This window comes from Chrysochloris asiatica, unplaced genomic scaffold (genome assembly GCF_000296735.1).
Source record: "Chrysochloris asiatica unplaced genomic scaffold, ChrAsi1.0 scaffold00207, whole genome shotgun sequence".
NCBI lineage: Eukaryota > Metazoa > Chordata > Mammalia > Afrosoricida > Chrysochloridae > Chrysochloris > Chrysochloris asiatica.
In genome coordinates this window covers 1,664,432-1,691,119 of record NW_006408725.1, presented here as the reverse complement: position 1 = coordinate 1,691,119, position 26,688 = coordinate 1,664,432, and the positions used below count along the sequence as shown (strand labels likewise).

General features: G+C 40.2%; 1 protein-coding gene across 1 annotated transcript in view; it reads left to right on the top strand.

The window, feature by feature from the left end:
• Positions 1 to 505: 505 nt before the first annotated feature.
• Positions 506 to 26,688, top strand: part of DPT (dermatopontin) — a 46,075-nt gene continuing 19,892 nt past the window's right edge. Inside the window, exons 1-2 of the mRNA XM_006872628.1 lie at positions 506 to 810; positions 15,653 to 15,778. Of these exons, the coding sequence (XP_006872690.1) occupies positions 506 to 810; positions 15,653 to 15,778 (431 nt within the window). The remainder of the gene's footprint in view (positions 811 to 15,652; positions 15,779 to 26,688) is intronic.

Here is a 26,688-nt window from a genome sequence, read left to right as displayed (position 1 = left end):
CAGGCATCCAGCCGAGCAGAAATCTAAATGATTCTGTTCCTCATTCTGTTATTTTAGTGTTTTGAAATCATTCTCTGGATATATTTAAGGCTCTGGCAGGATGGTTTGGGAAACAAATAGAGGGGTTTGCTAGTGGGGAAGGTGACAGATTAGGGTGGGGGGGGTGAGAGGTGAGGGACAGATGTGCTCCTAATTCCTTTTCCAAGGTGGAGGTTTCTAAGGGTGTATGAAGGCAGTTTGCTTTTATATGCTCTCTGCAAAATTGCCCTTCTTCCAGGGGAGTTTCTTGAATTTGCATGTTCCTTACATGTTCCTAGAATTCCACCTTAAAACAAGCTGCATGTACTTGTGGCCAACATCTCCATGCAAAAGTTTTGCTTAAGAGATGACACACTGCAGTTGGAGTCTGCTCACCCACATCTGGAGGCCACATGTCAGGGGCAGCTGTATAAAACAGCCAGCCCTGCAAGCCCAGGCTGATATATCTTGCCAGAAGCCAGGCAGCATGGACCTCACTATTCTGTGGGTGCTTCTGCCACTGGTCACTGTGGCCTGGGGCCAGTATGGTGACTATGGATACCCGTACCAGCAGTATCGCGACTACAGTGATGACGGATGGGTGAATCTGAACCGGCAGGGCTTCAGCTACCAGTGTCCCCATGGGCAGGTGGTGGTGGCTGTGAGGAGCATCTTCAGCAAGAAGGAAGGTTCTGACCGACAATGGAACTATGAATGCATGCCCACACCCCAGAGCCTTGGGGAACCTTCGGAATGCTGGTGGGAGGAGATCAACAGGGCTGGAATGCAATGGTAAGGGGACTGCTCTGCACTTGAGCTGGGGACACCTCAGCACAGCCCATCCCTGAGGGCTGCTTGACCTTTGGAGACTGGTGGTAACCCTGTATAGGGTTTCCGAGGCTGTAAATCTTTTCGGGAGCAGAAAGCCTCATCTTTCTCCCATGGAACAACTGGTAGTTTTGAACTGCTGACCATGAGGTTAGAAGCCAAATTCGTAACCACTACGCTGACTTGTTGTTGTTGTTGTTAAGTGCCGTCGAGTCGGTTCCGACCCATAGCGACCCTGTACAGGGTTTCCGAGGGTGTAAATCCTTACGGGAGTAGAAAGCCTCATCTTTCTCCCGCGGAGCGGCTGGTAGTTTCGAACCGCTGACCTTAAGGTTCGCAGCCCGACTACGCTGACTAGTGGTGCTTAAAATCTGAGCAAATCCTACTAGGAGCTTTACTATGCATGCTCAGAGCAGAGCAGGGCTGCTGTGGTATGGAAGAAAATCAAAACAACCAGGCTGGGGAGTGTTCAAGGGAGATTCCTCTGTTCTTTTGTCCCTTTAGAAGCTGCCCTACTCTAAGTTTTGGTCCAGGGACTGGGATGGTTCTGTAAATTATTTATCATCCTGTTATAAAATAAGTATGGAATGAGAACATATTTTTAAAAATTCTATGGTAATTTAGCATTGACATCTGTCTTTGTTATCTAATGCTATCTATTATAACAGAAATATTACAAATAGGTGACTTTTAAAGTACAGAAATTTATTTTCCCATAGTCCAGGAAGCTAGAAGTCTGAATTCAGGGCCCTGGCATGAGAGCAAGATGGTGTGTCTGCTTGCTCTGGGGGAGATCCTTGCCGCTTCCAGCTTCTGTAGCTGTGCCACCTTCCCCCCCCCCACCCCTCTGCCCTCTACCTTGATTCCTAGGTAATCCTCATATGGGTCTATTTTCCCTCACATCTGTGTGCTCTTCTATGCCAAGCCTGCTCTTTTTTACAGCTCAGAAGTGATCATGTGTAGGGCACATGGAGAATCACAGTGTGTCAGACACAGTAGGCTAGCAGTCAACAGCTGCTGATACAGCCTCATTAAAACAACCAGGAAAACCCAGTTCCCAAATAAGATTATAGCCATAGGTACAGCAGTCAGAGAGTCCTGTTGTGGCACTGTAGGATAAGCACTAGACTGCTAACCACAAGATTGTCTGTTTAAACCCACCAGCTGCTTCTCGGAAATTCTATACAGGGTCTGTTATAGAAACAAATGACATTTTAGTTTTATAGTAACTTACTTTTATTGTTTTATAAAAGTATCAGTTGGCAAACATTTGAGAACAAAATCAAACAACTGACCCCACTCCATAAAGAGTTTGAAAAATACTAATTTAGGGCAAGGGAGTCAGGGAGAGAGGACAAAGAAAATTAGGCAAAGACACAAGAAATTGCTCGGCTGTCTCTATTAAACATGCTCTCTATTATGAAGTCTGGATTTAAAATGGGTTCAATGCTGGCATAGTTTACTAAAGGCTTTTAGAGACAGGTGCCCTAACTGAGCTTTGCCCAAGTCAATGACACAGAATTAGTCAAACCCACTCTATCCTGTGCTCTGTGACTGTCCCAGCCAGATCCTAGTACAGTGTCAGGAGCCCATCCCAGTAGCCAGTGATTGTTAGGTTATTGGGCCTTCCATTTTGTGACTCACCATTAATCTGCTCTGAGAGTGGAAGGAAGGGGAGAGTTCACTGTATCTGGTTGAGAGCTGTCTAGTCCTTCCACAGGACAAGCCAAAGCCCCAGCTGCCATCAAATCAACTCCAATTCATAGCAACCTCTTGTGTTTCAGACGAGAACTATGTTCCATAGGGTTTTAAACGGTTGAGTTTAAAACCCTATGGGGAAGTAGATCATCAGTACTTTGGGCCCAAACCTCTAAGCTTTCCATTAGCAACTGAGTGTGTTCAATGTTTGCACCATCCAGAGACAGGACAAGACAGGTTGTTGTTGTTAAGGGCCTGATTATTCTTGGAAAACTGGGTAGACTCAGGCTCCTGGGGGAGACAGGTCCAGGAAGCAGGCCCTTCCAGTTAACATGTATCTGTGAGCAACATTCTAGTGGGGTTCCAGCAGACACTTAGTGGATTGGGAGAATGGGTAAGGCATAAAACCTTGACATTCACTCAGTTAGCAGACAGAATAATTATGAGCCTGAAGAAAAAGATACTAAGTAACGGTGGAAGGAACCAGGCTAGAAAGGAATCCTCTGAGAAATTTAAAAAATGGCTACAATTTGTGGAGCACTTACCCTGAGCAGACATCATGCTAAGTGCTTTCTGTGCATTATCTTGGGTAATGCTCAGAACAACTCTAGAAGTCAATTTATAAATGGACAAACTGCGGCTGCCTCTACCCAGTATGAGCTCGGAACCACAGGTGATTTTCTGTCAGCAGATCCAAGGCCATAGTGCAGGTCTCCAGGAAGTTCTTCACCCTGAGAGAGAGTGGGATTGATAGGATCCCTGGAAAGATGGAGCCAGCATGGTTACTATCATGGGAAGAGAGGTCACACAAGCGAGGGCTGCTTTGATCAGTTGCTTGGACTTTTGTTGGGGCCTCTTCACTGGGCCCCTCTGCCTCTGGTGACAGGATTTAATTGTCTAAAATCCCTTCTGACAGACGGTTGTCTGACTCAGAGTGTGGCGTGCCAATGACCATGTGGAATAAGTCAGGCTTGGAATTTTTTAGTGAGGCAAAGCTGCAGAGTGATGGAAGGAGCTCTGGTCTTGTAGTGTTAAGGGAAGCTGGACTCACCCAAACCTTCTGTTTCTATGAGTCTTAGCTCTGTGGCCTCTTAAACACTGGCTTCCTCATCTGGCAAAGGAAGATAATGATGCCCACTCCACAAACTGTTAGAGGGTGTCACTCAGTAAAAGAGTATAAGGGAAAACATCGGCCACATCACAGACAGTCAATAAAGGTTTTGTAAATCCTGGATTTGATGAAGCCAATCTAGGTTCAGCCAGCTCTAAATGAAGTCTGAATTTAAGAGAAAGACTTTTCTGTTTATTGGCATCTGCTTTTTACCCTGGGCTTCAAAGGATCCCAAGAAGACGTTTAAAAATGACAACTCTTGCTAGAGTCAACTATTTGAATTTATGAATTCACCAAAGACCAGTCCTTAGTCTGAGAAGAGGAAAGAAATCTTATCTCACTGAGCTTTGATAGCATCAAATTCAATTAGAAGCTGGATATGTTGGACAGGAAATCAAAGTTTCCATAATTTGACTGTAATTAATACCAAGGCTCCGTATAGTGCTGAGTAGGCCCTCCTGATCTATGATTCTGAGTATTCATTACACACAGCTCTTACATGTTCAGCATGGTCTTCCCAGACCACCACCTCTAAGCCATTTTCCCCACCCTCTATGCTCTCAACCTGCTTCATGTTTCCTTGAGTGCACTTGCCATTACCTGGTTTGTAGTGGGTCATTTGGAGTCATGATGGGGCACTGTGGGTTAATGCGCTGGACTGCAAAGTCAGTTTGAACCCACAAGGTTGGTGGTTCAAGTTCACTAGCTACTTCTCAGAAACCCTATACACGGTTACTATGGGTTGGAACCGACTTGACAGTACTTAACAACAACAACATTGAGTCATTTAACATTTGTCTTGACATCAAATAAAAGTTTCATGAAGGTAGGTAATTTATCTCACTCATCATTGTACCCCCATGCCTAGATTAGTGCTTGGTATCTGTTGTTGTTAAGTGCCATTGAGTAGGTTCCGACTCATAGTAACCCTATATAGGGTTTCCGAGGAGCGACTGGTGAGCTTAAACCTCTAACCTTGCAGCTCAAACTGACCTTGCAGTCCAACACATTAACCCATGGTGCCTTGGTATATGAGGGCACTTCAAAAAATTCAAGAAAAAAAAAAGGAATTAAAAGATAATAGAATTTTTCCATTCACTTTTTGAAACCCCCTTGTAGAAATAACAAACAAACAAACACACAGCAACAATGAACCCGTTGTTCTCTGCTGCTGGTGACCCATGTGTTAGAGTGGAGCTGAGCTCCGTAGGATTTCTTTGATTATAAACTTTATGAAGTGTCTCTGAGTGGAACAAACTGTTAAATACTGAACTACAAGCCAAAATTCTGGTTGTTTGTTTTAACCCACTCAGAGAGATGGCTTGGAAAGCAGGCTTGACAATCAGAGTTACAGCCTTGAAAACCCTATGAAGCGCAATTGTTCTCTGCAACACACAAGGTCACTATGAGTAGGTGTCAAGTCAACAGCATCTGACTTGGTTTTGCTTAAGAATCTTTATGAAAACAGACTGCCAGGCCTTTTTTCTGCAGCACCACTGGATATATTCCAACTGCCAACCTTTTGGTTCACAGCCAATTGCAAATGGTTCATCCCATCCAGTCATATTTGATATATAGTGGTAGTGGTGGTGGTTATATGCCACCAAGTCAGTTCTGACTCATAGCGACCTTGTATAGCATTTCTGAGGCAGTGAATATTTACAGTAGCACAAAACCTCATCTTTCTCCCTCAGAGTGACTAGTAGTTTCAAACTGCTGACCTTGTGGTTAGCAGCCCCGCTTGGTAATCCACTACACTACCAGGGCTCCTTTTGGTGGTGGTGGTAGTGGTAGTGTGTCGTGGAATCGGTTCCAACTCATAGCAACCTTGTACAGTGTTTCCAAAGGCTGTAATTCTTTATGGGAGCAGAAAGCCTCATCTTTCTTCCACGGCTGGTAACTTTGAACAGTAGACCTTGAGGTTAGTAGTCTGACTCGTAATTACTACGCTCCCAGAGCTCCTTGGTATATAGTAGGTCCCCAATAACTATTTAATAAAACAACAAGTCAAACTTACAAACTAGTGCTTCATTCCTTCAATCCCAGGCAGTATCAGTCCCTACTTCTCTCAACAAAGAAGCTTGCAGATTTTCCCATTGGGGATGCCATCCTGTTCACATCTTTGACTCTCGATATTTACTGCCTTTATTGACTGCATTTCATTTTGGTTTGTGGCATTTACCAAGATGCAGGATAGCCTTTTTACACTTCCTGAAATTTTCTAAAATGTAATGTAGAGAGCAGCTGACACATTACATTCTCAGGATAACTTCTTTATTAGATAGACATCCATTCTCCCAGTAACCCTCATATCTACATAAGCTTTCAAAAATAGAGTATTAGCTTCTTCATATAAAACCCAAGAAGGATTAGATGCAATATGGTATCCTGGTTTGGATGCTGGATCAGAAAAAGGACATTAGTAGAAAAATTGGTAAAACCAAATAAAATATGGAAGAAAGAGTGTTAGTTTCTTAGCTTTCAAAATCCACTATAGTTATCTAAGATAATATTAGGGAAGCTGGGTGAAGGGTATGCATGAATTCTGTGTATTACTTTAAAGTACTCATAAACTAAAACCCATTGCAATAGAGTTGATTTTGACTCATGGCAACTCCAAATGTTATAGAGTAGAACTGCTTCATAGAGTTTCCTTGGCTTTGATCTTTAGGGAAGTAGATCAAAGAAAAAGAAGACCTTTTTCCCACAGTGCTCTTGGGTGGGTTGGAACTGTCAACTTTTCATTTACTAGTTCAGCGCAAACCTCTTGCACCACCCAAGGACCTTGAGTTACTTATAGTCTAATCTTATTTGACATTCACACCACTGAGAGGCAGGCAGGGACAATGCTATTATCCGTATTTTACATACAAGGCAGGCAACTATTATTCAGAATTACTAAGAGAATTGCCCACTCAAATAGCAGAGCTGGAAACCAGTCAGTCTGATGTCACAATGTTACAGGTGGATATTAAATGCTGGGGCTATTTTTGTACTTAGATAAAGTCGTAACAAGTATGGGACTAAAGAAGATATCACATCCACCTAAGAAAGTCTTCAGAGGGCAAAAAGGCTGAGTGTGGAGAATAGGGTTATTGCAGATCTAGGATTCCTGCCAGCGATTCATCTAGGTCACTTTCCTGCGTACTAGGAATCAATTGTCTGGGGAAACTTGAGCTTTGCAAAAATGGCTTTGGCTGTTCTCACAAGGATAGCAAAAGTTCACTTTTCTGGGTAGGAGATTTGCTTCTGCTTGGGTACCTGCCAGATATAATCTTTCCAGTATATAAGAGTTTTTCACAGACTTAGGGGACTTTCCCTAGGTTTTTCACTCCTGGAACGGAAAGGAGTATGTGTGAGTGAGTGAGTAATGGAAAGATTATGAACTTTGGAGTCTGACTGAACAATTCTCAAAAGACTGCCCTATTACTATCTTAAAGCAAATCATGTCAGCATCCTCCATGTACAAAATTCTAGTCCCCTAAATTTGTTGTGAGAACTAAATGAGATAATACATGCACATTACTGACTGTGTGTCTTTAGAGAAAGCTGCTTAACATATCTAAAACTGAGTTTCCTTATTAAAAAAAAATACAACAACAACCCAGTAGTGGTGATAGTGGGGGGTGAGGGGGTGGGAAATGGGTAGTTAATTATTTGAGTTTATTTCATAAGATTGTTTGATGATAAAACAATTGCTTGCAGTGCTTAACCCAATACCTGGCACATGATAATTACCAAAGGTTACTTCTCATTATCTTATGACTACTTGGAGGAAACTGAGACTCAGAGAGGTGAAGTAACTTGCTAGATATCATGCTGTTGGTAAATTACAAAGCTGGAGTTCAAACCCAAGCTGCTAGATTGCAAAGCCCTGATAGGTACCATTTTGCTTTTGGAAAATAGCATTTAACTGCTATTGTTAAATGCAGTTGAGTCCATTAGGATACATAGCAACCCTGTATAGTGTTTCCAAGTTGTGAATTGGTGGGTCTAAACTGCAAACCTTGTGATTCAAACCTACTTGTGGTCCAGTGCTTATCCTACAGAGCCACACTAGGACTCCAACATTCAATAACTGATCTATAAATGGCCCATGTGTATTAGGAGGGTCTTGAATTTATCACATTTTAAGATAGACATTTGATCTCTTGGTTGGCAAACATTGTAACACTTGCTGTTGGTGAGCTCTTGTAATTAAGCCTGCAAACCTATAAGGCTTGGAACTGCTCTCACCTCATAAGTGCTCTTGTTGTTGTTAAGTACCGTGGAGTCGGTTCTGACTCATAGAGACCCTGCACAGGGCTTCTGAGGCTACAAATCTTTACAGGAGCAGAAAGCCTCATCTTTCTCCCACGGAACAGTAGGTGGTTTTGAACTGCCAACCTTGAGGTTCGCAACCCGATTTGTAACCACTATGCTACCAGAGCTCCTTATGAGTGCTCTAGGGACATAAATATATACATTTCACAAGATAATACAGATTTTGAGGCATTAGGGTTATGTATGCTACTTGCATGCTCCAAAAATGGAACAGATTTTGTATTTGGGGGAAGTATTTTCATTTGGCTCTGTAGGATAAGCACAGATAACTGCAAGGCTGGTTGTTCAAAACCACTTCCAAAAGAGAAAGAAGAAATTTCCTACTCCTGTAAAAATTTACAGCCTCAGAAACTCTATACAGGGTCGCTATGAGTTGGAATCAACACGATGGAAGTGGGTTTGGGTTTTGGGTTATTTTCACTCTACCCTCTGCTACATCTGTCTATCCAGAAAAGCCATTCAGCAGGACATCTCAACTTCACTGTTTTAGTATCTGATAGAGAGATGGCAGGCTTAAGACTTGAACATGCAAAAAATAGGTGAACTCTTACCCAGAAGAAGGCAATGAGAAAGCAGGCTGAGTACAGCTCAGCATTATTTATAGAAACTCTTCATATCCCAACATTGTGATGGGAGGACAGCAGTGTGTGACACGGTGATGTTCACCTTCAAAAACCCAGTGCTAGTCCAGGTCTGATGAAAAGTGTGCAGTGACATCAGCTTACCATGAAGAATAAAAATAAGTATAAGTTGGAATTGTCAAGGAAGGAAGGTTCCTGGGAAAGGAGAAACTTGACATTGTCTTTTTTTTTCTGTCTACTGTCTATAACTCATTTTATTGTTTCACTGAAGGTGCTTAACCCTGACCGTTCCCAGTGAAGCTCCCAATATTAAGGGAGTAGTTTTTACAGATGAGGATTTATCTTCTCTTTCTATTAAATTGTAAATATTTATGATAGTGGTAATAATAACAACAACTACATCACCTGTCTTTTAACAACATACTTTGTGCTGGGCTCCATGCTAGGCACCTGGCAGACAGTATCCCCTTATACTTCCGATACTCTGTCAGGATAAGAATTATCACCCCACTTCATAGTCAACTGACATAACATAGACCACAAAGACTATGCTCTACATCCTATTTTGTTGTGTATCAACTAGGATCTTAAAAGCTTATGAGCTGACATCCACTATTGGTCTCTCCCTGTCCGGAGGAAAGGAGAATGATAAAAATTGAAGACTCTTGGAAACAACTAATCCAATGTGCTAATGGACCATGTGAACATCCATCTCCACAACCCTGAGACCAGAAGAACTAGATGATGTCTAGTTACCACTATCAGTTGCTCTAAAAGGGACTACATTAAAAGGTACTGGGGAGGAAATGAGGAACAAAACTCAAAATCACAAAAGCGACCAGTCTTTCTGGTCATATAGAGACTTGTGTATCCTGAGACTATAGCCCTTGGTCACCCATCAGATCTAGAACCGAACTTACCCATGTGGCTCAATTTACAGCCAAGAAGTAGAAAGGTCTATAGGAGAAACAAAACTAGTGAGGTACACACACCATGTAATGGTCAACCATTTGATCAAAAGGGCAGCAATTATCCAAGGACAAAGTTCATAAGAGTTAGGAAAGAAGGAGCTATGAAAACAAGAAACACAAGAGGAAAGTGGGATAAATGATATTACATATCAGAGATTGCAATCATTGAGATAAAACAAAATGACTGCTGAATGTAAAACCGATAGTCCACTCTGTAAATCTTTGCTCAATTCACAATAATAAGCAACAAGACGATAAAAAATAGAACTGTCACTCCCAATGTAGACATAAATGACAACAGAAAGAGTAAGATGTGGTGTGGCGCCATTCTTTGGGGACTTAAGTGAGAAATCTAGAACTTTAAAAGCTCTTTTGAACTGGTAAAGTTGCCCCCAGACTGGATTTTTTCCTATCCCTTGCCACTTCACTACCCTTCTGTCCCTACCAAGTCTCCTATTTCTCTGCTTCTCTGTCTTACTACCAACCTACATCCTTTTTCAAATATTTGTGGCATCATAATATCTTTCAAACCAAGTACAGCACTGGGTATCATTGTTGTTGTATACCATCAAGCCAATTACCACTCAGCAACTCAATAGAGCAGAGGAGAAGTGCCCCATAGGGTTCCCTAGGCTTTCATCTTTATGGAAACTGATCACCAGAACTCAAAGAAGTCAAAGTATTAATCTAAAAGAAGGAAATCTGTTTTGTTGGAAATGAAACCTTCATCCAGTTGGGGGTGAAGCATTTTGTGGAGTTAAGAAGGCGATGCTATAAGATCTTAAGGGGCTCTGGTAGAGTAGTGGTTACGAATTGGGCTTTCAAGGTCAGCAGTTCAAAACTACCAGCTGTTCCATGGGAGAAAGATAAGGCTTTCTGCTCCCGTAAAGATTTGCAGCCTCAGAAACACTGTGCAGGGTCACTATGGGTCAGAACCAACTCGATAGCACTTAACAACAACAACAACAACAACAACAACGAGGCTGTAAATCTTTACGGGAGCAGAAAGCCTCATCTTTCTCCCGCGGAACAACTGGTAGTTTCGAACTTCCGACCTTGAGATTAGCAAGCAGCCACTTACTCATTATTTAATATTTGCTGAGTCCCAAGCACTGCGGGGCATAAAAAGATAAAGACTGAATGACGTTTTCTTTTAAGGACTTTACCATCTACTGGGGTGGCAACATCTACAAAAGTAACTACACTACAAAGTAGGTGTATATCTGCGGCTAAGATAGGCAACCTCAGTCAGCTTTGTTTAATGGAAACAGAAGCTCAGGAAAAACAGATGAGTTCACCAGCATTTCACTGACAAGAGTCTGGGGAGCCAAAATCACAATCACCATGTAGATTCAGAAAGTAGGATGGCAATAGTAAATAATTTATAAAAGCATCAGGAGACACTATTTCAGGCATTTTGCATGCATTTTCTTATAGAGACCCATAATAACTTTCATACGCATGTAATATCATTAAGTCCATTTCACAGGTGAGAAAATTAAGGTCATTAGAAATTAAGAAAAACCTGCCCAAGATGACTCAGCTAGGATTGGCAGAACTTGCAGTCAGACCACAGAGCCCATGATCTTAACCACTCTGCTGTACTGCTGTACACATGAGTGTAAAAACACACCCTTACACAGATCCAGATCCAGAAGGAATCATTTCACTGTGCTCCATTTTGTTGAGCGCTACCAACCTTTGGGAACTACCAAAATCAGACTCTTTATGCCAAAATTAGAAGAATATCAAATTCTCACAAACTCCAGACTTTCTGAAGCCATTGAAGTTTGTTGAACCCCTAAAACTATTCCCCTGAGATCATCTTTAAACCTGAAACCAAAAATACCCTGTGAAGTCTTCTTAAAACCAAGCAATAGTTTAGTTATATTAGTAAAAAATGTCTGCCTTGAGCATTTTACTTCTCTAAGATCTGTCTATATTGGATCAAACTGACAACAGCAACTCAAAAGATTAGATAGGAACCTTAGCAGGGACAGTGAGTTTATGTAAATGGGGGAAGAACATCTCCAAAAGGTTATTGAGAATGGTTATACACTCAAAGAATGTATGAATGTCATTGAATCATACATATAGACACTACTGAAGTGATGTATGTTTTGCTGTGTATATTCTAAACAAAAGCAGCAAAACAAATTTCTAAAATATATATCTTGAGATAAAGAATGTGAAGGCAATCTGATCCAAGCTGAGAGAAGGGAACTATGTCTGGCTATCTAGCATTGACCATATGTTCTTCAGCTCCGGGCCTGTAGACATCCAAATAATCTTCACAGAACAGTGTTATCTGAGGTGGTGTGTGGGAAAGTGACACACACTCCTCATACCGGGTGGTAAGGCGGCTGCTTGGCTGACAGCCGGCGGGGAATTCGTGGAACTTGGATGGCCTTCAGAATTTGTACCCTGTAAAGCAGGTCAGCTTATCTTACTACGTTTATTTTTACTCCAGAGAATTTACCATCATGGGAACCCTGTCCCCTGTGGTGGTCTGAGTGCACAGGACAAACCCAAACAATGGAACCAGAGCTCCAGAGAAGCAAAAACTTGGCTTCGTTCACTCCTGAGAGGACCCAATTTTAAAGGAAGGCAGCATCTTAGTGATGCTTAGAGAGGAGGTTGCTAAGAGCATCATTCTGGTGTACCTTCTTTCTCTGGACACATATGGGGTTTCTTTAAGACACTTAGACAGTTTCTGTGAAGTTACCACTCAACCACCTTACTAGGATATAGGATACAACAGGCCATCCTGGAACATCAGACACTATCCTCCTACTATACCATAACCCTAGTAGCCCTTTTCAATCATGTGGTCTCTGGAAATGTGCCAGACATTTTCCAATGCAAGAACGCTCATGATGAGATAGGTATAATGGCAGAGCAAAGAAGACTAAATAATCAAAGTACCATAGTTCTCAATTTACACATTGATATACCCTATAGCCTGAGCTCTTTATGACCAGTAAGAATTTTTTATAAGTTCTGGGAACAGGAAATGCATGTTAACTTGCATGGTTGACCAAGTACAAAGCCCATCTCTCAATATGGTACTACAGGGGGAAATACAGAATTATAGCAGAGCACAACCTTGTTGAGCAAATGAGTGAATGAATAAATGCATACTTTGGAGTCCTGGTGTGATGTTGCAGTTAATGAGCTGGACTGCAAGGTTGGAGGTTCAATCCCACCAGCTGCTCCTCAGTAAACACTGTACAGGGTGGCTATGAGTCAGAACTGACTAGAAGGCACTTAACAACAACAGACCTGAATGACTAAATGAGAAGGAGAAATGCTTTCCTACCTGAGATATACTTAATATCTGGCTTTGTCAGTTCCAAAATTCGTTTATAGCATTTAAAAGAAACAAAATCAAATCTAGTTGCTATTGGGGTTACCCCCAATTTGTGGATCAGCAAAGTTTCTGTTGCCGGTCAGCAAAGAGTATTTGTCTTACTTTATCCATTTTATTTTTTAGAAACTCATCTTTACTTGGAAAAAGGCGTATTTTCAGCAGCTCTCTAGTTGTACCATATGTGCAAGAGTCTATTCTGCTCACTCATAAGGGGAACGTGTTCACAGCAGGGGTGGATAGGAAATGAAAACAAGTAAGAGTAGCAAGTGGCCTATTTTGGAAGGGCTTGTGAAAGATCTCATCTCTGAAAGGTAGGAACTCACTGGTGAAAAACAGCATCCTCAGCATCACAGCAAAAAGTAGCAAGTCTTAAGACACTGGTGGGGTTTAGAGAAAGGAATCCTTCAGACAAAATGGAAAAGTATTTAGCTGTTAAATGTTTGGCAGTTCAAACCCACTTGATGGCATTGGCAAAGAATAAGGCTCTGGGAATTGATGGAATAAAAATTGGAATTTTTAAACAAACTGATGAAACACTGGAGGTACTCACTTATCTATGCCAATAAATTTGGAAGATACCTATCTAGACAGCTGACTAGAAGAGATCCATATTTGTGCCCATCTCAAAGATAGGTAATGCAACAGAATGCAGAAATAATTGGACAATATTGCATGCAAGTAATATTTTGCTAAATGTAATTTAAAAGTGGCTGCAACAGTCCATTGACAGAGAACTTGCAGACACTCAAGCTGGATTCAGATGAGAATGTGAAATGAGAGATATCATTGCTGATGTCAGATGGATCTTGGCTGAAAGCAGAGAATACCAGAAAGATCCTCAACACTGGTCGAATAAACAACATCCATATAAATGGAGAAAAGATGAAATTGTCAAAGACTTCATTTTGCTTGGATCAACTATCAACACTTATGGAAGCAGCAGTAAAGAAGTCAAACAATTTTATGCAAATCTGCTACACAAGACTTCTTTAAAGTGTTGAAGAGCAAAGATGTCAGTTTGAGGACTAAGGTGTGCCTGATCCAAGCCATGGTATTTTTAATGACTTCATATCCATATGAAAGTTAGACAGTGAATAAGGAAGACCATAGAAGAATTCATACATTTGAGTTATGGTGTTGGAGAAGAATATTAAAAGTACCATGGACTGCCAAAAGAACAAACAAATCTGTGTTGAAAGAAGTACAACCAGAATGCTCCTTGGAAGCCAGGATGGTCAGATTTAGTCTCTCGTATTTCATACCTGCTATCAGGAGGAACCAGTACCTGGTGAAGGATATCATGTATGGTATAGTGGAGGTTGGAGAAAAACAGGAAGACCCCCAATGAGATGGATTGGCGCCGTGGAAGCAGCAATGGGCTCAAGTGTAGTAACAATTGTGAAGTAGTGCAGTTCCGGACAGTGTTTGGTTCTGTTGTGCATGGGGTCTCTATGAGTTGGTACCAACTTGTTAGCACATAACAACAAGAACAATATGGAGTCCTGGTGTGTCATTGTAGGATAAGCACTTTACTACTAACCACAGGACTGATAACCAGCCACTCCTAGGAAAAACTATACAGGGTTGCTATGAGTCAGAAACAACTTGATGGCACTTAACAATAGTACTAAGCAACCAGAACATGTAGAGTGAGACTGAGGAGTTCAATTGGCCTGTCACACCTTGGAAGGTTTGCATCCATGTACTAGGACCCTTGGTGGGTGCTACAAATAGGATTTTGACCTTCTTGACTGTGTAGATCTTACAATACAGTGGGTGCCATAAACTGGTGCCATAAAGACTCCTTGATAAAAAGCTCAAAGCTGGGGTTCCGGTACTAGTTTTCCCTAGGTGACCTCATGGCCCTGGACAAAATGCTGCACTCATCTGAGTTTCCTGTGCTAATGTGTTGTTGTTGTGAAGTGCTGTCAAGTCAATTCGGACACATTGCAACCCATTGCAAGGAGTGGCTGGTGGGTTTGAACCACCATCCTTGCGGTTAGCAATCCAGTTCTGATTCTACAGCACCACACCACGACTTCATGCTATATATAGGGAAGATTTATGTTACGTTTCTAGGATTCTGCTCTTGAGTAAGGAGTAAAGGATCTCTGGTAGCATAGTGGTTACGAATCGGCCTGTGACCCGCAAAGTCAGCAGTTCGAAACTACCAGGTGTTCCACGGGAGAAGGATGAGGCGTTCTGCTCTCGTAAAGATTTCCAGCCTTGGAAACCCTGTGCGGGATCACTATGAGTCAGAACCAACTCCGCAACACATAGCCACCACCACTCTTGAGTAGAAGAAACATTTATTATTTAATGGTCATTAAGTCATTGTATTTCTCATTGGTTTCTTATTTTAAAATGCAAATAAATTTAATTCTGTTATCTTTTCTCTTGAAATAGAATGAATAATAGGATCTTGTATTTGTAAAACTTTATGTTCCTTTCCATCTATCAATTTATTCATCCTTTCTTCAAATTATGTATTCATAGACAGATCTAAAAAACATTGTTCCCAAGTTTCCTTCATGCGAAAGATTCCAACTTGTTTGAATTTTAATGGTGAGATGCCATTTCTGCAAACATAACAAAGGCTCTATTATTTCTATGAAAATATAATGATATGTTATAATTCTAGGGCCAGTGAACTAGTGGTTTGACTCAGTAATTGTGAGAAGCTGGGTCTTGGGAAGAGATCTGTTTAGCTTTTGTATTTATTTCCTTGTATTTCTTGGGTTGCTCTCTTTAGGTACCAGACGTGCTCCAACAATGGGCTGGTGGCAGGGTTCCAGAGCCGCTACTTCGAGTCAGTGCTGGATCGTGAGTGGCAATTTTACTGCTGTCGCTATAGCAAGAGGTGCCCGTATTCCTGCTGGTGAGTTTGGCAACCACTTCCAACCCCATACAGATTATTGAGACAGGAGGAGAACATGACAGTTTTCTGCCTTCAGATAAGCCTCAACTGTCACCGGCTAGCTGCGAATGAAGCAGCTAGCATACAGAAAGGAGAAAAGGAACTTACAAACAAATGGACAAATGAATGAAAGGAAAGGCTAGAAGAATGTCCTCTTGGGAAGGACCTTGGAGGTTATTCTACTCCTGGCTCCCACTCCCTTCTCTTGATAATAGAGGAAACGGAACAGCAAGGAAATGACTTGCTTAAAGTCACCCAACTATTTCATGGGTGTGCAAAGTCTAAAGCTCATGGTTATGCCAAGTTCAAAGCTGAGGGCTATTGACTCGAGGTCTATGTTCCAATTCTTTGCTCTCCACCATTCTAATCTCTCATCATATTATGTGGGAGCCTTCTTTGGGAGAAATCAACCCTTTCATAGGTCAGAGTCTTAACCACAGCATATAATAATAGGCAGAAAATGGCTATTATAGAGAACTTTTGTCCCTTTCCATATCCTAAAACTGATGCAAAATATCCCCTGACTTAGCTTTCTATTGACTCCAAAGAGTGTGTATATATTTATTTACCTTAGTAACTCATGACTTGTCTATTGCTCTTCCATCTGCAAACAAGCCAGGCATTTCAGCCTTGGACAATGGTTACCAAAGTGTGAACATTTGAAGGTTGGCTCACTCAAGTGATTTATCTCTTTACAATGTGATGTTTGGAAGGGCAGCCTTGAGGGTTATGCTTGTTCTCTGAAATCAGTGTTACTCCACAGATGCCAAAGTGGGGCACAATGTCTCTAGGGATAAACAGCTTCCAAAGTGTGGTGTGTTTTTTTGTTGCTTTTAAAAAATAATGACAGATAGTAAGCTCAGAGTTGAAAGTCAGTCAGTATTGGCAGAGGCCTCTTGCAGAGGCCAAGCTTCTCAAATCACAGCAGGCAGCTCTTTCCTACTCTCCTCTCTCATTGGGACCAACTCCAAAACTACTTCCATAGACCACTTCTTACTTAACCATGGCCAGAAGGCAGACACAGCTACGGTGTACAATATACCTGTGGCAGTTCCTAGATCTCATGTGGTTGAGGAAATGGATCAGTATATTGTAGGCAACAAGAAACTTGAGCTCAAATCTTGGCCCTGCTTCCTCTACTGTTTTCTCTAGTAAAATTAACTTTGTTGTTGTTGTTGTTAAGTGCCATAGAATCTATTCCGACCCATAGCAACCCTGTATAAGGTTTCCAAGGAGTAGCTGGTGAGCTTGAACCACTGACCTTGAAGTTCAAATGACTTTGCAGTCTGATGCATTAGCCCACAGCGCCACACCAGGACTCCAAAAGTGAATATACGTCTCTAAAAACAAATAACAGTCCTGCTGCTGTCAAGTCAATTCTGACTCACGACAGCCCCAAGTGCTACAAGGTTGAACTGCTTGTTCCATAGGTTTGTTGTTGTTTTTATGTAATCCCCGGGACTTTCTTCTATGGGGCCTCTGGGTTGGTCTGAATTGCCAACTTTTAGGTTAACAACCAATCACAAACTGCATCGCCTAGGGACATTTACTTCTCTAAAGAGCTTCAAATCCATCACTTTAAACCATAATAATCTTTTCTGAGATTTTTAAGAATCTGATGAAACTATAGGACTTATCTTAGGCAGGTAGGAGAGACATGAACTTAAGTATATTCACACAGAAGTTTGCAAAGAATGTCCGGAGTTGTCAAATTGCTGGATATCCTCCCAGGAACCTTAAATCACATGTTCAAATCCCCAGAACTAGAATATCTTTGAAGGCATTTTGAGTCCTAAAATACTTTTGCAAAAGGCAATGCAAATACCCAGAATTAGATTACAATTCCTAAAATGAGTTGACCCCAATGAGAGAGGAGCGTAGGAAAGAGATGCCTGCTGCGATTTAAGAAGCTTGGCTTGTCTTTTTCTCTTCATCAATCCACTAAGAGAATGGCATGCCCACATTGTAACTGGCTTTCCTTTGTTATAAGATATTAAAATGGTAAACAAATGATCAACGAACTAATATCCACTTAATCTATTTACCACGTTAGACTCCAAAGGAGAAGATCAGGTTTGGGGTAGACTGGGTGGCCAAGAGGACTGTGTTCAGCAGCAGGAAAGAAGTGAAAGATGAGTCATTCCAGATGGACTGCAGTGAGGACAACAGGCAGTGTAGGGGCACCTAGATGACCAGATGAGGGTTTCCTGTTCCCCTACCCTTCACAGATGCCTCTGTTATAGCACATAATGCTCTGTGTTTTAATACTCTGCACAGTTCCCTCTCTCCAATTAAAGATGGGGCTCACTTTGCTGAGCAGAGTGTTTGGAATGGGGAGATGCATGATAATTATTGAGTGAGTGCTTGGCTAAATGATTCTAGAGGGAACCCAGAGTAAGATAAATTAATGCAGAACATATAATTTCTTTATTTATGAGAGTCTAAATTGAGGGGAACTTTGCATGTGTAACTAGAGCAGTTTAAAAGCAGATCCTAGAGTGGTCTGGTGAAAAGAGATGGGAATAAGATTCTTACAATCCAGTAGTGAGAAATTGTTATCATGACTAATTGCGACTGTTACAACAGTAAAGGTAGAAGTTCTGTAACAAAAACGAGGGAGTAGTTAATCTCACAGTCCAGGAACAGAGGACCCTAGGACCATAAAAGGAGAAAAACACTAAAGATGGAGGCAGAGACGAGGACATGGAGAGATAGAGCAGCTGAGGACTCTAGACTAATGGAAAGAGAAAAGGCCAGGAGGCAGGCTTGTAGAATGTGCCCTTTGGTTGTTTATATGATTACATATTCCTGAGTGTCTTTGTGTACGTACCACTCCCCACACCCCACCTGCCAAAAAACACACACAGAGAGGATAAAAGCAAATACTGTTGAATGATGATGCATGGAGGAGATCGTAATCATTGCAATGAAATGATTGAGTGTAAAACCAATGTTTCCCCCATGTAAACTATCACTCAATTCACAATAAAAACTTAAAATGAAAAAAGAAAAAGCAGATCCTTACTTAACAACATTTTAAAGTCTAGAATCTATGTTGAATTTTATAGCTAATTTTACTAATAGCCGGGAGAAAGATGAGCTGTCTGTTCCCATAAAGATTTACAGTCTCCAGCATCCTATATAGCAATTTTAATAGTAGGTTACCAGACAAACCCACCCTGCTGTTGTCCTGCAACCATCCTGTAATAAAATGAAGACCTCAACCTTTGACCATGTGTTATCCACCTAATACTGCTAAACCCCGAGTGATAGAGCCTTTAGAGATCCCAACTTTGACTCTTAGGATGGTCTTTCAGCCAATTATGATTTTGTAGCTTTTAGTTCTGCTCCAACACTACAAAAATGTTTTCTTCCTCATTGTCTGGTATAGTAGCAATCTTTACTCTGTAAATTTGGAAAGCTTTCTGGTCTGCACCAATTCTAGATTTCAATAAATCTCTTAATTTTAGTGTTTCAGAGACTGTGCTTTCACTCTGGAACCCTAATGGCATTGAGGGCTAGGTACTGGGCTGTTAACCAAAAGGTTGGCAGTTCAAACCCACCAGCCACTCCAAAGAAGAAAGGCAAGACAGTCTATTCCTATAAATATTTAAAGTTGCAGCAATATTATTATGTAAATTTGCTATGCGTCAGAATTGTCTCAACGGCAGTGGGATTGGGGTTTTGGGGTTTTCACTCTAGGATACTTACAAAGATTCTGTTTTTGTTTTTAAACTACACCCACCTTTGTCCTAGAATGTATTCTGTGTAAGCAGGCATCTCAATATTGATGTATCCTAAGACCCTTAAATAGGCACTCAATGACATCGGTGGAATGAATACATGAATGACTTCAGCCTATTTTATGGTTGTGTCATGAGATTTAAAAGAAATAGTAAATGCCTGGCATTTAAACTTCAGCACAATCTTCTGTCAGTCTGTTGTACTGTGGGGAGTTTTGTGTTGCTGTAACACTGGAAGCTATGCCATCAGTATTTTAAATAGCAACAAGCTTCCAGACTAAGACAGACTAGGAAGGAGAGGTGGACTACTTCTAAATGTTTAGCCATTGAAGAGCTTATGAAGACCAGCAGAATATTGTCAGATATAGTGACAATAAATGAGCCCCTCAGGTTGGAAGGCACTCAAAATATGACTGGAGAAGAGCTGCCTCCTCAAAGTAGAGTAGACCATAATGACATGAATGAACTAAAGCTTTTGGAACCTGCATTTGTTGATGGGGACACAATTCAAAATTAGGAGAAATACCTGAAAACACCCATTGATAATTGGAACATGGACTGTATGAAGTATGAAACTAGTAAAATTGGAATTAGTAAAAAATGAAATGGAATGCATAAAAATCAACATCCTAGGCATTGTTGTTGTTGTTGTTGTCAGGTGCCATCGAGTAGCGTAGTGGTTACGAATCGGGCTGCGAACCTTAAGGTCAGCGGTTCGAAACTACCAGCCGCTCCGTGGGAGAAAGATGAGGCTTTCTACTCCCGTAAGGATTTACACCCTCGGAAACCCTGTACAGGGTCGCTATGGGTCGGAACCGACTCGACGGCACTTAACAACAATCCTAGGCATTAGTGAACTTAAATGGCCTATATTGGCCATTTTTAATCTGACATTCATCTGATTTACTATGCTGGGAAGGACAAATTCAAGAAGAATGGTGTCACACTCATTATAAAAAAGAGAATTTCAAGATCTATCTTGAAAAATGCATCTGAGATAGGATAATATCCATATGCCTATAAGGAAGACCAGTTAATACCACTACTAAAGGTAATGTTGATGAATTTGAAGAATTCTACCAACTTTTTCCATTTGAAACTGATCAAATATGCAATCAAGATGCACTAACACTTACTTATGGTTGGAACCCAAGGAGGAAGGATCAGTAATTGGAAAATATAGCTTTGGTGATATAAATTATGCTGGAGACTGCATGAAAAATTTTGCAAGACCTATAACTTATTCAATGCAAATACAGTTTTAAATGACATATGAGATACATGGATGCACAGAAAACAAATTGACTACATCTGTGTGAAGAGACAGTGGAAACTCTCAAATCATCAGTCAAAACAAGGCCGGGGTCAGACTGTGGAGAAGACCATTAATTGCTCCTATTCAAATTCAGGTTGAAGCAGAAAAAAATTAAAGCAAATCCATGAGAGTCAAAATATGTTCTTGAACATATCCCATCTGAATTTAGAGATCATCTAAAGATCAAATTTGATGCATTAGTCATGAATGGCCAAAGACCAGAAGATCTGTTGTTGTTGTTAACAAAACTGTTGCTGTCACTTTGTTTCTGATTCATAGTGACCCTTTGTTGTGTTTCCAAAGAGCAACTGGTATTCCTTTGTGTGTATGTACCACAGTTTGTCTATCCATTCTTCAATTGATGGGCATTTAGGCTCTTTCCATCTTTTTACTATTGTAAATAGTGCTGCTATGAACATTGATGTGCATATATCTACTCGTATTATGGCTCATATTTCTTGTGGGAAAATACCAAGTAGAGAAATTGTTGGATCATAAGGTATTTCTATTTCAAACCTTCTGAGGAAATGCAATATTGCTTTCCAAAGGGGTTGGACCATTTTGCAATCCCACAGACAATGTAGGAGGGTCCCAGTCTCTCCGCATCCTCATCAGCATTTATTGTCCTCTACTTTTTTATCTTTACTGTTATTGCTGGTGTGAGATGATACCTCATTGTTGTTTTGATTTGCTAATGGCTAGCTTGAGGACTAAGGTGCGACTGACCCAAGCCATGGTATTTTGAATAACCTCATATGCATGCAAAAGCTGGACAGTCAGTAAGGAAGATTGTAGAAGAATTGATGCTTTTGAGTTATGATGTTGGAGGAGAATATTGAAAATACCATGGGCTTCCAAAAAAACAAACAGATCTTTGTTGAAAGAAGTGCAGCCAGAATGCTTCTTGAAGGCCAAGATGGCCAAACTTCATCTCTCACTCTTACTTCGGACATATTGTCAGGAGGGACCAGTTGCTGGAGAAGGATATCACTTTTGGTAAGGTGGAAGGTCAGAGAAAAAGAGAAAGACCCCCAATGAGATGGATTTGCCAAGTGGCATCCTCTATGGACTCAAGCTTGGCAACAGTAGTGAGGTTGGCCCATGATTGGGCAGTGTTTCATTCTGTTGGGCACAGGGTTGCTATGAGTCAGTACTTACTAGATGGCACCTAACAACAACAACAACAATGGCTAGTGATCGTGAACATTTTCTTCATATATTTGTTGGCTGCCCAGATCTCCTCCTAGGTGAAGTGTCTGTTCATGTCCTGTGCACATTTTTTAATTGGGTTATTTGTCTTTTTCTTGTAGAGGTGTTGTACTTTTCTGTATCTTTTAGAAATGAGTCCCTGTCTGATGTGTTGTTGCAAAATATTTTTTCCCATTCTGTGGGTTCCCTTTTTATTCTTTTAGGGAAGCCTTTTGATGCACATAAGTTTTTAAGTTTTAGTATGTCCCAATCAACTATTTTCTCTACTTTTGTTTGTATACGTTTCAAAATATTTGGTAGTCTGTGTATGCCCTGTATTAGAGTCCTCACATTTATCCCTATTTTTTCATTGATGACCTTCATAATTTGGGGAGTCATATTTAGGTCTTTAATACATGCTGAGTTGGTTTTTGTATAGGGTGTGATGTAAAGGTCTTGTTTCAGTCTTTTGCATATCGCTTTCCAGTTCTGCCAGCACCATCTCTTAAAGAGACTATCTCCTCCCCATGCAATGTGCCTAGGCCCTTTGTAGAAAATCAGTTGGCTGTATGTGGGTGGGTTAATTTCTGGATTCTCAATTCTGTTCCATTGATCAATGTATCTTTCATTGTACCAGTACCAGGCTGTTTTGACCACTGTAGCCGTGTAGTAAATTTTGAAATCAGGGAGTGAGAAGCCTACAACCTTGTTCTTTTTCTTGAGCAGTGCTTTGCTTTTCCGGGGTCTCTTTCTTTTCCATATAAAGTTTGCAATTGTTTTTTCCATCTCTTTGAAGAATGTTGTTGGAATCTGGTTTGGGATTGCATTATATGTGTAAATAGCTTTGGGAAGTATTGATATTTTCACGATGTTGAGTCTTCCTATCCAGGAACATGGTATGTGCTTCCACTTTTGTAAGTCTCTTTTGTTTTCTTGTAGTAGTGCTTTGTAATTTTCTTTGTATAGGTCCTTTGTTCCTCTGGTTACATTTATTCCTAAATATTTCATCCTTTGGACAGCTATTGTAAATGGTATTGCTTTCCTAATGTCCTTTTCAGTGGTGTTATAGTTACTATAGAGGAATCCAACTGGGTTTGTATGTTGTTCTTATACCCTGCCACTTTGCTGAATCTTCCAATGAGGTCTAGTAGCTTTTTTTTACTGAATCTTTGGGGTTTTCTATGTATAGCATCATATTGTCTGCAAATAGAGAATTTTGTTATCTCTATGCCAATTTGGATGTCTTTAGTTTGCCTATCTTGCTGTTTATCTCTGGCTAATACTTCCAACACAATATTGAATAGGAATGGTGACAAAGGGCATCCTTGTCTGGTTCCCGTTCACAGAGGGAAGGCTTTCAGTTTCTCTCCATTGAGAGTGATGTAGGCTGTTAGTTTTGTATATATGCTCTTAATTATGTTGAGGAATTTCCCTTCAATTCCTACTTTGTTGACTGTTTTTATCAGGAATAGATGTTGGATTTTGTCAAATGCCTTTTCTGATCAATCAATATGATCATGTTTTTCTTTTCCTTTTTCTTATTTATATGGTGGATTACAGTGATTGTTTTTCTAATGTTAAACCATTCTTGCATCCCTTTTATGAAACCCACTTGGTCATGATGTATTATTTTTTTGATGTGCTATTGGGTTCTGTTTGCTAGGATTTTGTTGAGAATTTTTGTGTCTATGTTCATGAGGGATATTGGTCTATAACTTTCTTTCTTAGTGATGTCCTTCCCTGGTGTTGGTATGAGGGTTATGCTTGCTTCATAAAAAGTATTAGGAAGTTTTCCATCCTCTTTCATATTCTGGAAATATTTGAGTGGAATTGGTGATAGCTTTTCCCTGAATGTTTCATAGAACTCACCAGTGAAGCCATCTAAACCTGGACTTCTTTTGGTTGGGAGTTTTTTGATGACCTCATCAATTTCTTCTTTTGTTATGGGTCTGTTCAAGTTTTCTTCTTGACTCTGTAAGTTTAGGTAGGTCATGTTTTTCTAAAAATGTATCCATCTCTTCTAAGTTTTTGAATTTGTTGGAGCAAAACTCTTCATAATATTCTGTTATTATCCTTTTGATTACGATTGGTTTCGTTGTGACATCGCCCATGTGGTTTCTAATGAGAGTTATTTGTGTCTTCTCCCTCTTTTCTTTTGTTAGGTTTGCCAAAGGTTTGTCCATTTTATTGATCCTTTCCAAGAACTAGCTTCTTGTCTGTTTGATTCTTTCTATAGTTTTTCTGTTTTCCATCTCATTTATTTCTGCTCTTATCTTTATTATTTCTTTTCTTTTGGTGACTGTAGGTTCCCTCAGTTGGCTTGTTTCTGATTGTTGGAGATGCCATGTTAATATTTTAATTTTGATTCTTTCTTCTTTTTGGATGTTTGCATTTAGCACAATAAATTGTCCTCTCAGCACTGCTTTTGCATGTCCCAAAGATTTTGGTATGTTGTGTTTTCATTCTCGTTTGTTTCTAGGAGCTTTGTGAATTCACGTTTAATTTCTTCTTTTCATCATTCGCTTTTCAGCAGGTTGTTATTCAGTTTCCATGTATTCGACTTTATTGCCTTGGTCTTCTTAGTGTTGATTTCTAGTTTTATAGCATTGTGATCTGAAAAGATGCTGTGTAGTACTTTGATGTTTGTAAATTTATGGAGGGTTGTTTTGTGACCTAACACATGGTCATATATGGGATTGTTCTATGTGCACTAGAGAAGAATGTATATTGTGCTGTTTTGGGTTGAATGCTCTGTATATGCCTATGAGGTCAAGTTGGTTGATTGTGCTGTTTAGTTCTACTGTAACTTTGTCGAGTTTCTTTCTGGTTGTTCCGTCCCTTTTCAAAAGTGGTATATTAAAATCTCCCACTATAATTGTAGATTTATCTGTTTCTTCTATTCTAGTAAGGTTTGCTTCATATATCTTGGTGCTTTTTCATTGGGAAAGTAGATATTTATTATAGTTATGTCGTCTTGCTCAATTGACACTTTGATCAGGAGATAGTGTCCTTCTTTATCTCTTATGCTGGTTTTTGTCTTAAAGTTTACTTTATCAGAGATTAGTGTTGCCACTCATGCTTGTTTATTGTTGCAGTTAGTTTGGTATATTTTTTTCCCATCCTTTAACTTTTAGTCTGTTTTCGTCTTTGTGTGTAAGATGTGTCTCTTGCAGGCAGCATATTGAAGGGTCTTGTTTTCTTATCCATTCTGCCACTCTCTGTCTCTTCACTGGTGCATTTAATCCACTGACATTCCATGTAATTATCACCTGGTATGAATTAATTGCTGTCATTATGTGAATTTTTGGTATTGCTGTTCGTTCCTTTGTTCTGCATGCCCTCTTGTACTGAGTTTGTGTTTTTTTGGTGCTATTTCTTGTTGGTTTCTTCTTAGTTTTCATGTTTGCTTGTACTGCTTGGAAGTTCATTTTCATGGTAAGTTGTGAAGTATTAACTTTCTTTGGGGTTACCTTATAGTCTATTAACTTTTACCTCCATTTAAGAGAATCTTTTGTATCCTGTAATCTACCACACCTCCTCACCACCTGGATCTCTTTTCCTACATTTTTCCCTTCTCTGACATTGTTATTATTTTAATCTTCTGTTGACCTCCTAGCTCCTTTGAATTCATTGTTGTAATTTTGTTCTGTTCTGAACTCTGCTATCCATCGTCTGAGTTTCTGGTGGTGTTGCCACGCCTGTCAATCTCTGGTTGTTGTCTGTTCTTGTTGGTTTTCAGTCTAAAGAACTCTCTTCAGGATGTTTTGAAGTGCTGGATTGGCTTTGACAAAACCTCTTAGATTCTGTTTATCCTGGAATGTTTTGCTTGCACCATCGTATTTGACTGACAGTTTTTCTGGATAGACGGTTCTTGGTTGGCAGTTTTTTCTTTTAGGATTTTGTATATGTCTCCCCATTGCCTTCATGCCTGCATGGTTTCTGCTGAGAAGTCAGAGCTTAATCTGATTTTGCTTGCCTTTGTTAGTAACACTTCTGTTTTCCCTGTCAGCTTTTAGGATTGTCTCCTTGTCTTTGATTTTGGAGAGCTTGATTATTATATGTCTCAGTGATTTTCTTTTGGGGTCATCCTTCCTGGAGTACGTTTGGCTTCTTGAATGTTTATCTTCTCATCTTTCAAGATGTTAGGGAAGTTTTCTTCCAGAAGCTCTTCAACTTTCTCCTCTGTAGATGTTTCTGATTTTTCTTGTTCCAGAATGCCGATAATTCTTACATTGTTTCTTTTCATGTTATCCAGCATGAATCTTAGACTCTCTTCAGATTTTTTAAATCCTTTTTTCTGCTTGCTCTTCTATCTTAGTAGTATTGAGAGATTTGTCTTCCAGCTTGCTGGTTCTGGCTACCATCACTTGAATTCTGCTCCTTTCCCCTTTCAGTGTATTGTCCATTTCTGATATTTTATTATTAATCATCTGGACCGCTTTTTGCAGGTGTTGAATTGTTTCCAATGCTGTATCGATCTTATTTGATTGCTCTTATAGTACTTTCCTGACTTCTTCCTTGTTTTCTTCCACCCCTTTTCAGAGTATTTGAATTTATTTCCATATCATTCTTCTAAATTCTGGCAAATCCAAAACCTGCTCTTCCTCTTCTGGAAAGCCTTTGTC